The sequence below is a fragment of the Leptodactylus fuscus genome, chromosome 1 (assembly GCF_031893055.1).
Source record: "Leptodactylus fuscus isolate aLepFus1 chromosome 1, aLepFus1.hap2, whole genome shotgun sequence".
Classification (NCBI taxonomy): Eukaryota; Metazoa; Chordata; class Amphibia; order Anura; family Leptodactylidae; genus Leptodactylus; species Leptodactylus fuscus.
In genome coordinates, this window is record NC_134265.1 from 13,939,910 (window position 1) to 13,952,280 (window position 12,371).

At 45.7% G+C, this 12,371-nt stretch overlaps 2 protein-coding genes across 2 annotated transcripts in view; both read right to left on the reverse strand.

The window, feature by feature from the left end:
- Positions 1-12,371, reverse strand: part of LOC142195595 (uncharacterized) — a 704,678-nt gene that overhangs the window by 173,174 nt on the left and 519,133 nt on the right. The window lies entirely within an intron of this gene.
- Positions 4,102-7,392, reverse strand: LOC142189100 (uncharacterized). The gene is made up of 6 exons (XM_075262126.1): positions 7,315-7,392; positions 6,972-7,184; positions 6,465-6,588; positions 6,317-6,381; positions 5,727-5,844; positions 4,102-4,226 (listed from the first exon to the last, which is right to left on the reverse strand). The coding sequence occupies exons 1-6, from the start codon at positions 7,390-7,392 to the stop codon at positions 4,102-4,104; spliced, it is 723 nt and encodes a 240-aa protein (XP_075118227.1).

Sequence of the window (12,371 nt, forward strand, 5' to 3'; positions counted from 1 at the left end):
GTCATCTGATTACTGGTTCCCATGGTAATACCCCTGCAGGAACTGTAAGGATTGGAGTCAGGGTCAGGCAGTGCAAAGTGACACAGCTGGGAAAGCAACACTGTGCAACTAATGACAAAAGGGGTCGCAGGCCCTGCAGCTATAACTATGCTGTAATATCTGAGATGAGGCAGACCAATGCACTTCCTAATTGAAGTGCGCCTACCAAGGCTCCTGACACTTCTATCCGGCGGCTAGGATAAGGGGAGAGGAGGCCCTGAAAGTCCTAGGGACTGGAGTCACGGGGTCACACCTAAACAGAAAGCACAGTGTAAATGCAATGCAAAACAAAAGACTAAACAGCATGGAACCAGGGAGGACCACAAGTCCCAGCAAGACACAGAAGAGAAGGCGAGGTCAGACGAGCAAGAGGTCAAGCCAGGAGATATAATAAAAGGTACCAAATCAAAAGACAAGGGATAGTCAAAAATACAAGCCGGGTCTAAAAACCAAGAAACATATGGAATACAAACAGACAGGGAATCAGACTGAGCAGGGGACCAGGAAACACAAAGTGAATGGCTGGCAAGGATCCATGCCTGGGTGGGGTTTAAATAGCAGCAGAGAACACAGCTGATGGCTAATGGCATGGAGACTGAAGGCAAGGAAAAGATTAACCCTTAATGACCTAAGCACACCCAATAGAACTCCTAACACGTCTCCCAGGGAGACGCCGTACAGCAAGGAGACCGCAGCGACTCCGTATCCTGACAGGAACTTCCTGTGTGTGTTAGTGAGGGGATTGTGGAGTTAGGAGAAGATGGTGGAGTTGTGAAATCCTGTGAACCGTGAGCTTAGTGCAAATATCTGAAGTTCTAGACAGACCCAGTAAGTTAGGAGAGCTGACATACTCCAACTATTCAGAAGATCCTGTCCCCTGTCTGCCTAGCCATCACCCTGAATGAAGCCAGGCATCATCATTTTGGAAGTATGAGACTGTGGAGAGAACATTCTGGAACACAAGCTCCATAGCAAGTATCACAGGATTCAGGGACCAAGGCCAGACCTGTAGAATATCCCGCCACCCTGATTATTGCACCCCAAAACTCTGCATTTTCAGGACCATGTAACGTTAGTGGGGATACTGTGTGCTAGTATGGTGGTGGGCATCCTCCTATGAGGCAAATAGGAACTCAGATGCACCTTAGGGCTGTAACACTGAACGTTAAAGAGCTAGGTAAACCTTTTATTATGTCTTCCCTGCACCCCAGAAGTTTGTTGTGCCACTAGGTGAACCCTGTTATTGCTTATTGAAGGAACTGTTTAAGCATCTGGGTCTCCACACCCTTGGAAGAGTTTTCAGTAAAAGTTCAACCCTAAACAAAATAACTCCAATACTAAATATTCAGTGTTATGTGCCAGTCTTCACAGTAATAATAATAAAAAAGGCTAGGAGAGTTGACCCTAACAAAATGGACGTATTAACAACTACAAACGATTTGTATTTTGTAATACGTCCATTTTGTTAGAGTCGACCAGTCAGCATAGTATAGGGGAAGCGCCCAGGGGAACAATCAATATTAACTTATGTGCAGCTCCCTTATCACCGCTACCAATGGTGGTAACATGGGACAAGACCAGCGCTGTGCCCTCGTGCCCAGAGACCGTGACAAGTCTGCACTGTCTGCAACACGAAATCCCAACTGCAGAGTTACCCCCTTCCCCCCATCTGGTCACTGCACTTTCCTTTGTGTTTTGTTTTTTTGTCGAAGTGGAGAACCCAAATTCTGGACCTCCTTTTCATGGGGAATAGTTAGTTGTCTACGGAGAGTTATCGGGGTCTCTTAAGACACGAACTCTGGTCCCGGAAGTACGTAGATCACGGAGAGCTACGGAGAGTTATCGAGGTCTGCTAAGACACAAACTCTGGCTCTGGGCTCCTGGAGTTGAGTCACGGAGAGTTATCGGGGTCACTTAACCACTTCCGGACCGCCCATAGACTATATACGTCTGGGAAGTGGTTGCCTAGTTCTGACAGGACGTACCTGTACGTCCAGTCAGAACAAAGCAGCTGCACGGAGATCGTGCAGCTGCTTTCAGTAGGAGCCTGCTCCCAGAGAGAAGACAAGGCAGATTTATTACCTCCCCTGCCTTCTCGATCGCTGTGTATACAGCGCTCAATGAGCGCTGTATACACAGCTATGGATGCTGCCCTAAATCAGCTGCCCTCTGACCCGGTGGACACATGATCCGCCGGGAGCAGAGTCTTGCAAAAGCTGCTGGGTCCTACAGGACCCCAGATCAGCTCAGTAAGCTGTATATACAGCGTGCAGCAGGCTGGATTTCTCCTGCAACTGGGGTTAAATGTAGCAGCCCCAGTTATAGGAGAAATCAGCCTCCAGTACAAAAAAAATAAGTGATCAGATGTCCCCAAAGGTCTCTTATCACCTTATGGGGACACAATCTGGAAAAAAAATAAAATAAAAGTATAATAAAAAAGTTTTAAAAAAATGTAAATAAAACAATAATAAAAAATAAATAAATAATACGCTAATAAAACGCCGTTATTAAAGGTTATAGCCCCACCCCCGACTACACCATACAAAATAAAAATTACCGTAACGGAGAGGAAAAACTATATTATAAAGTTTTTCAGTGACACTTTGTGTTATTAAATTTAAAAAAATAAATAAATTGAAAACCAGGCACAATTTTCCTCCTATTTTGTTTATATTTTCCTGGATATAAAAAAAAATTAAAACACATTCGAAAATAAAAATAACATAAAAATAAAGCCCTATGTGTCCCTGAAAAAAGACGCAAAAATTAGTTGACTGAGACATACGGGAAAAATGTTACAGACCTCAAATGCGCACATACAAAATAAACCTAAAATGTGTCTGGTCCTGGACCACAAATTGGCCCGGTACTGAAGTGGTTAAAACACGAACTCTAGCTCCAAACTCCTTTCTTTCTCTTTCATTCTGAGGGGAGGGTCTAGGGCAATTTAACTCTTAAGGATAAAAGGGTGACCAAGGCTTTGGGGAACTCTTATAGATTTGAACACAAACATATGCCAAGAACAGTACGAAATAAACCATGTAGATGTCTGCAAGGAGGAGCTCAACTTCTACAGACAACATATCCCTCTTTCTCGGGTTCTTCTGACTATGTACAATAGTACAAGGCACGAGGTGTCATAAAAAAACATGCAGCAACTAACCTTCCATCAACACAGCAGACTCACCACTAGGGGAACCCAGAAGATAAAGTGGCAAGACAAGGGCTTACCCTACAGTGCTGTTCTGTTCATCTGGTGTCCCTCAGCGGATGGACCTGAAACGGTCGGTGGGTGGATGGTCATCTATCGGCTGCATATCAGACATCCAAGTGCCCCACGTTGGGCGCCACAAATGTTAGGGGCAACTGCCTCCGGATATGTTGTCGTAGTCCAAATTGATGACGTAATTACGAGTACCCGTAGAACAGATAGACACTCAAGTATCGTAATCAGAATGTTCCAAAGTTTATTACATATTACTTAGCTTTTATAGAGAAATAATGCCTGTATGCTAATTTAGGCATAACAAGCTATATCATACAGAAATATGAATTATCATTGGTCAAAGTACAAAATGGGCGTTTACACACTATGAATAAACAATACATGAGTTAACACATGGTTGTCCGTGTCATCCATTTTAGTGTGTAATTATGTTAGCACAGTCTGATGAAATGGATGCCATGACCTTCCAGGTTTCATGTTAATGGCTGACAGACAAAACAAGAGATTAGAACTGACTTCATAGCTTGTGAACTTTATGCGTCTTGTTATGGCCATCACGTATTGCGATGTACAAATATGGTAACTTACATCCGCCAGCATGTAGTATGGAGGGGCAGCGAAAAACTGGTTTTAACTAGATATATTCTAATACGCACATAGACACAAAGATCAGCACATTTAGTCAAAATTTAAGCCTCAGTGTTACTGGGGAAGCATCTTATCTGTTACTTCTGGCTATACGCTCAGGGTTAGTGGTTAGCTTATTTTTCTAAGTTACAGTTTAGGAACTGGAATTAACCCCTCACACTACTCACTCCTGTGGTCAGGTGGTCACTTTAGCTCAACTTCCCAACATCCACAGTATCCTTAGGAAAGTCATGAAGGACAAGGTAGAAGTCTTTGCAGTGAATTCTCTGTGGCCCTCTCTCCCTGTTCAGGTCATAGGCACTGCTCGGTTGAACTGAGCATGAATGTGCAGGATAGATATTGGAGTGCACAGGCCGTATGTACAGGGCTAGCTTTCTAAGAGCTAATGGTTTCATAATCCCAAAACTAATTCATTTCTTCCCCATTATTATTGCACTCAAAGCAATTTCTGTAAATGAAAAACTATTATGTATAAGATCAAATGAGATACAGTGGGAAACAGAGATATACAGGTTCTGTAGAGTATCCTGTAGTTCATTGACCCACAGATGTTGCAGCTGGGCCTATAGGTCCTTCACACTCATAGATTGCTGATACTGGAGTCCAAGCTGGTCACATAAATGTCTAAATAGCGATAAATCTTGCGACTGGGTCAACTGAAAAAGTGTTGCAATCTGGCGGTGTAATTCTTTGGAAAACCTCACTGAAGGAAACCTCTCCACACTCAGCAGACCCCTGGACAAGAGGCTCAAAAGCCAGAGATACAGCCAGCCCTTGTCCTCTCCACCATAAGATACCTCATGCAGATCACCCCCACCACCAGCACATCAAGGCAACAGTACTCCACCCGAGTCCCACAGAAGGTGGATCCCAGAAAGGTACAGGGGAAAGGAGGAGATGACCAGACTTCAGCATTGACTCCTCTATGGAGTCTTGCACCACTTCTAGGCACTTCATACCCTCAGATGAGGTTCTAAAATTACCAGAAATAAAAAAAAAAGCTCCCAATATCCTCCTTCTGAAGGACAAGAAATAAACTGGAGAAAAGGGGTGTCCACCCTATATTTACAGAACACCTCACACACATGTGGTCGCAGGATGTCCTGCACATATCGCTGAGCTGGGCAATGAAATTAATTGAATTGAAAATAACCAAAATTCAGCTCAATCATCAGGACCGAAGCGCTCACCACGAGGCCTCCATACTCCAACTCAACTGTTGCCAGATCCCAAAGAATGAGAGTGTTATTTATTAGCAGAGCACATTAATTCCATGGTTGGTACATATGGAAAGGGTTTACGTACAAAGGCAACTACAATGTACTAACTTAGTGACCATCTGATATAATGGGAGAGAAAGTCCTTCAATCTACAAAGGAAGATCGGAGGGGAAGGAGTCAGTGATGGTACAAGCTGGATGGTGGTGTAGTGGTAGGAGGTTGTAGGCTTTCCTGAAGAGCTCGGTTTTCAGATTACTCTTGAAGATTCAAAGGAAATGAGAAGTTTAATAAGAGCTTACACTCACCGCTACAGTTTGTATGGCAAGTGAGCAGCGCAGATCGCGATATTTATACATAATCTGTACCGAGACAGTGTGGTCCACAGTTATCTGAGAGGGTCATTGGTATCAGACCCTACAAAACTAATAATGATGGCAGATCTTAGGGATAGGCTGTTAATATGAGAAACCAAATAACTCCTTTAATTTGCATTTTTGTCAAATAGAGAAATTTACCATGGAAAAATCTGACAGCACTTCATAAAATCCAACACAAGATACAGATTGTACAGTGACACTGGGGTAACTCCTCACCTGGGCGGTCACCTGTAGGAATGTCCTCCTCACCCTCCTCATCACCTCTCACATAGGAATCTTCTTCTATCATTACGGCTGTAGAATCCATATTATTATCATTACTCTGATGGAAAGACTGCAAAATAAATATGATAAAAGTTACCAGATGTAGGGAATAGAGCAGGAGATATCTGAGAAAAGTAGCTGCAGATCTCCTAGAAGCTGGACATAGATATTAGATGACGGCTCAATGACAACCACGTGGACCTCATACACATGTATACTCGTCATGGCTAGACCTGCTTCATGTTGTCTCAGTGAAGGAGATCAGATTCTACCAGATACATCCGGGGTTGTTTGTCTCAGGGGAAATAAAGGATCAGATCTGTAGAAATCCAACCTGATGGTTCCTTATTCCAACCAGCAGTCTCCATAGCCAGAAGATTGTGAGAAGATCCAGACAACATGTAATGTCTATGGTCAGCTTTATCCTCCATCTCCACCTCTCATTACACAAGTACAAACCATCTAATACTGCTGGAGAACCCAAGCCTGACCACAAGGACTTCACAGCCTGTCTACACATCATAGGGAATATCTCCATCTACCTGATCATCCTGTGGAAGAAGAGGACTGGGACATCTCTCCGGTGTTGTCCTCTTACTGGATCTACCTGTAGGAAACACAGTCAGGGACTGAATTCATTCTGTAGATACAAATAATGGAAGTCCATGTGTATATAGTCATGTCTATTACCTGCTGATGTCAAGGGCTGGTGGTCCTTTGCCTTGATTTCCTTGTAAAGATCCTCATGTCCTTCAAAATAATCCCACTCCTGTATGGAGAAATAGACAGCGACATCCTGACACCTTATAGGAACCTGAATAATGGACTTCACACAAATATGTGCAAATCAATTCACCATTTATTATGGAAAGTTGAGTAAACGTTTTCGGTCAACAATGACCTTCCTCAGACTCTCAAGAAGTTCCCACACGGGCCTCAAAAATTCCAATTAGTATGATAATGGATAAGGGTATTCCCCCTCGCTGCATTGAAGCGCATGTAGCAAGATTCCGATAGCAGAGAGAGATGTTGACCGAAAATGTTTACTCAACTTTGCATAATAAATGGTGAATTGATTTGCACATTTCTGTGTGAAGTCCATTATTCAGCTTGAAGACGGGGACTGCATCCCTACTTAAACCTTACAGGAACCTGACAACACAATGATACAGTCATCACCCCGACCCCTCCAGTTACTGTATAATGTCCCAGCATTCCCAGCAGTGTCACCTCTCCAATCAGCAGATCTATCATCTGGTTGGTGAGTTCTAGGATCTTCTGTTTATTGATCTCCTCCTGTATTATGGGGGGAGGTGGAGGCGCCGGTATTAGGCTCAGAGTTCTTTCAAATCTTTTATACAGAGGATCCTGACAGCGCCCACTAGAGGTCTTCTTCACTACTGTGTAATCCTGGTTATGGGGAGACACATTAATAAATCTCACTACATACATGTCCAGAGTCCATCACCTCTCCAGTCCTATCATCTGTTATTACTATAGATAAGAATGATGTAATGATGACATCATCAGAATCTCTCACCTCTCCAGTAAACTGGTAGATGATCTTTAGGGTGAGATTTAATATTCTCTCCGCCATCTTGTTCCTTTCCGATTCCATCCTTGATATTATATGGTCTGGAGCTGAATTTAGAGATAATAAACCATTGTTTATACTGCACATAGTTCCATACAATATATACATCATACCTCCCAACTGTCCCGATTTTGGTGGGACAGTCCCGCATTTGCAGTCCTTTCCCGCCGTCCCGAACGACTTGGAGATTGTCCCGCTCTGCCTGGAGTGTTTTTTCTGTAAGACTCACTGTCCCGATCTCCAGGCTCTCTGCAGCGTCTCTTCCTCCCACCTCTCACTCATGGGACCTCCGGGCGAGGAAACTGATCAAGTGACCTATGAGCCCCCCTCCCCCTCCTCTACACCACAGTCCCGTGCGGAGAAGAGCAAAGCAGAACTACCTGCAGCGTCTCCCTGTGTGAGTAGTATCACGTGTCTGTGTCATGCAGGGTGGAGTGTCTGTCTTGGGATGTAGCAGAGCTGAATACATTCCTACATAGTCACACTGAGATGTAGCAGAGCCGAGTATGTTCCTATATAGTCACAGTCACACTGGAATGTAGCAGAGCCGAGTACGTTCCTATATAGTCACATTGGGATGCAACAGAGCCGCGTACGTTCCTATATAGGCACACTGGGATGTAGCAGAGCTGAATACATTCCTATAAAGTCACACTGGGATGTAGCAGATCCGAGTACATTTCTATATAGTCACATTGGGATGTAGCAGAGCCGAGTACATTCCCGTATAGTCACACTGGGATGTAGCAGAGCTGAGTATATTCTTGTATATTCACACACAGAGCTAGGTACATTCCTATATAGTGATCCTGGGATGTAGCAGAGATGAGTACATTCTTATATAGTCACACTGCAATGTAGCAGAGCTGAGTGTCTTATCCCAGTCGTGTACAACACAGTGTATAACGCTCCTAAACATGATGTAGAAATCTGTTGACTGTAGTTGCCTCCATTATGAATGTACTGTGGCTGTCACTATTATAGAGGCACTGTGACTATCACCATTCTGGCTGTCACTATTATGGAGGCGCTGTGGCTGTCACTATAGCTGTCATTGCTTTGAGGGCACAGTGATTGTCATCATTATGGATGTACTGTCGCTGTCAGTATTATGAAGGCGCTGTGGCTGTCACTATTATGGAGGCGCTGTGGCTGTCACTATTATGGAGGCACTGTGGCTGTCACTTTTATGGAGGCGCTGTGGCTGTCATTGGTTATTAGCATTGTGGAACCATTGTGGAGGTGCTGTGGCTGCATTACTTAGAGTTCGCTGTGGGGGCGCTGTTACATGCATTGATGAGTTGCAGTTACAAGTATCACACTGTGTTATGTCATGTTACATAGGACTGCAGCAGCATACCTCCCAACCGTAGCGATTTCCGCGGGACATTCACAGATTCGGTGTCCTGTCCTGCGGTCCCGGTCGGCGGGAGGTATGTCCCGGTCTAAACTCAGATCTGCATCCGTAGGACGCAGACCTGTCATCAGGAGACGGTCATCAGGACAAGATAGACACGTCACCCGTTAAAACATCTCCGGCATGCACACCGGTAACGGTGTCTGGGCATCCTGGTGACGCGTCATATAGGTCATCGGGATTATCAAGGTTCTGCTCATATGTGTAATTTCCATTCAATAAAGCTGTGGCCGACCTCCACTATTTATCCATAATTGGTGTCTGTGTTTTCATTTACTTAATGTTATATGGGATCCGGGGAAGGTGTATGTTTTGGTGGGGGTACATATTAGTACGGTCAGTCTTAGGGTAAGATCACATAAATAAGACTCGGTTCACACCTGCGCCTGTATTTTAGTCAGGGTTTTTGTCATCAGGCTTTTTTGTTTTAAACAAATTTTACTCAAAACCATCAGTTTTTCCATGATGGGCTGCCGAGGACAATAGAGTAGGGGAACTCAACTAGTTTTAGTAAAGGTCTGTAAACAGGAATCAGCCAACAAGTAAAGGTCTGAGCTGAACTCGTCCATTTATGGTATTGTTCAGGCAAAAAGACGCGTCTGACTATAAGATGTACCCCAGGATTAGACTAGAAAAATTAGTATTAGGACTGGGCTGACTAACATGGCATTATACTGTGGGGGGACAACTAACGAATAGAGATGAGCGAACACTAAAATGTTCGAGGTTCGAAATTCGATTCGAACAGCCGCTCAATGTTCGTGTGTTCGAACGGGTTTCGAACCCCATTATAGTCTATGGGGAACAGATACTCGTTAAGGGGGAAACCCAAATCCGTGTCTGGAGGGTCACCAAGTCCACTATGACACCCCAGGAAATGATGCCAACACCTCTGGAATGACACTGGGACAGCAGGGGAAGCATGTCTGGGGGCATCTAACACACCAAAGACCCTCTATTACCCCAACATCACAGCCTAACAACTACACACTTTACACACTCAATACCACCTCTCTGACAGTAGGAAAACACCTTGAAACATGTGTATTTGGCACTTGCAGTGAGGAGAGCTTGTCACCAGCAGTGAATTTGGCCCTTGTAGTAAGTTGAGGTTGGCACCAACATTTGTTTTGAAAATCAGGGTGGATTGAGCCTCTAACCAGCAGAGTTTGGGCAAATTCATGGTGGAGGGAGCCTCTAAAAACCCCAGTTTGGACCAATTCATGGTGGAGGGAGCCTCTAAACAGCCCAGTTTGGACCAATTCATGGTGGAGGGAGCCTCTAAACACCCCAGTTTGGGCAAATTCATGGTGGAGGGAGCCTCTAAGAACCCCAGTTTGGACCAATTCATGGTGGAGGGAGCCTCTAACCAGCCCAGTTTGGGCAAATTCATGGTGGAGGGAGCCTCTAACCAGCCCAGTTTGGACCAATTAATGGTGGAGGGAGCCTCTAACCAGCCCAGTTTGGACCAATTAATGGTGGAGGGAGCCTCTAACCACCCCAGTTTGGACCAATTCATGGTGGAGGGAGCCTCTAAACAGCCAAGTTTGGACCAATTCATGGTGGAGGGAGCCTCTAAAAACCCCAGTTTGGACCAATTCATGGTGGAGGGAGCCTCTAAAAAACCCAGTTTGGACCAATTCATGGTGGAGGGAGCCTCTAAACAGCCCAGTTTGGGCAAATTCATGGTGGAGGGAGCCTCTAAACAGCCCAGTTTGGGCAAATTCATGGTGGAGGGAGCCTCTAACCAGCCCAGTTTGGACCAATTAATGGTGGAGGGAGCCTCTAAACAGCCAAGTTTTGGGAAATTCATGGTGGAGGGAGCCTCTAACCAGCCCAGTTTGGACCAATTCATGGTGGAGGGAGCCTCTAAACAGCCCAGTTTGGGCAAATTCATGGTGGAGGGAGCCTCTAAAAAACCCAGTTTGGACCAATTCATGGTGGAGGGAGCCTCTAACCAGCCCAGTTTGGACCAATTAATGGTGGAGGGAGCCTCTAAACAGCCAAGTTTGGACCAATTCATGGTGGAGGGAGCCTCTAAAAACCCCAGTTTGGACCAATTCATGGTGGAGGGAGCCTCTAACCAGCCCAGTTTGGGCAAATTCATGGTGGAGGGAGCCTCTAAACAGCCCAGTTTGGGCAAATTCATGGTGGAGAGAGCCTCTAACCAGCCCAGTTTGGACCAATTAATGGTGGAGGGAGCCGCTAAACAGCCCAGTTTGGACCAATTCATGGTGGAGGGAGCCTCTAAAAACCCCAGTTTGGACCAATTCATGGTGGAGGGAGCCTCTAAAAAACCCAGTTTGGACCAATTCATGGTGGAGGGAGCCTCTAACCAGCCCAGTTTGGACCAATTAATGGTGGAGGGAGCCTCTAAACAGCCAAGTTTGGACCAATTCATGGTGGAGGGAGCCTCTAAAAACCCCAGTTTGGACCAATTCATGGTGGAGGGAGCCTCTAACCAGCCCAGTTTGGACCAATTAATGGTGGAGGGAGCCTCTAACCAGCCCAGTTTGGACCAATTAATGGTGGAGGGAGCCTCTAACCACCCCAGTTTGGACCAATTCATGGTGGAGGGAGCCTCTAAACAGCCCAGTTTGGGCAAATTCATGGTGGAGGGAGCCTCTAACCAGCCCAGTTTGGACCAATTAATGGTGGAGGGAGCCGCTAAACAGCCCAGTTTGGACCAATTCATGGTGGAGGGAGCCTCTAAAAACCCCAGTTTGGACCAATTCATGGTGGAGGGAGCCTCTAAAAAACCCAGTTTGGACCAATTCATGGTGGAGGGAGCCTCTAACCAGCCCAGTTTGGACCAATTAATGGTGGAGGGAGCCTCTAAACAGCCAAGTTTGGACCAATTCATGGTGGAGGGAGCCTCTAAAAACCCCAGTTTGGACCAATTCATGGTGGAGGGAGCCTCTAACCAGCCCAGTTTGGGCAAATTCATGGTGGAGGGAGCCTCTAAACAGCCCAGTTTGGGCAAATTCATGGTGGAGGGAGCCTCTAACCAGCCCAGTTTGGACCAATTAATGGTGGAGGGAGCCGCTAAACAGCCCAGTTTGGGCAAATTCATGGTGGAGGGAGCCTCTAACCAGCCCAGTTTGGACCAATTCATGGTGGAGGGAGCCTCTAAACAGCCCAGTTTGGGCAAATTCATGGTGGAGGGAGCCTCTAACCAGCAGAGTTGTGGGAAAGCAGGGTGGAGGGAGCCTCTAACCAGCAGAGTTGGTGGAAATCAGGGTGGAGGGAGCCTCTAACCAGCAGAGTTGGGGGAAATCATGTTGGAGGGAGCCTAGTATTAGCAGAATTGTGCAACGCTTATGGTGGATGAGTATGAGGATGCGGAGGAATTGGAGAGGTTGAGTACAGACATGGAGTTTCATGTTGGGGTGCTTTACACAGGTGGGCACAAAAATGAAGGCTCTATCCAGTGGTGGTTCATTTTTATCAAAGTGAGCCGGTCGGCACTCTCAGCTGACAGACGGGTGCGCTTGTCAGTGATGATGCCACCGGCTGCACTGAACACCCTCTCAGATAGGACGCTGGCGGCAGGACAGGACAGCACCTCCAAGGCATATAGGGCAAG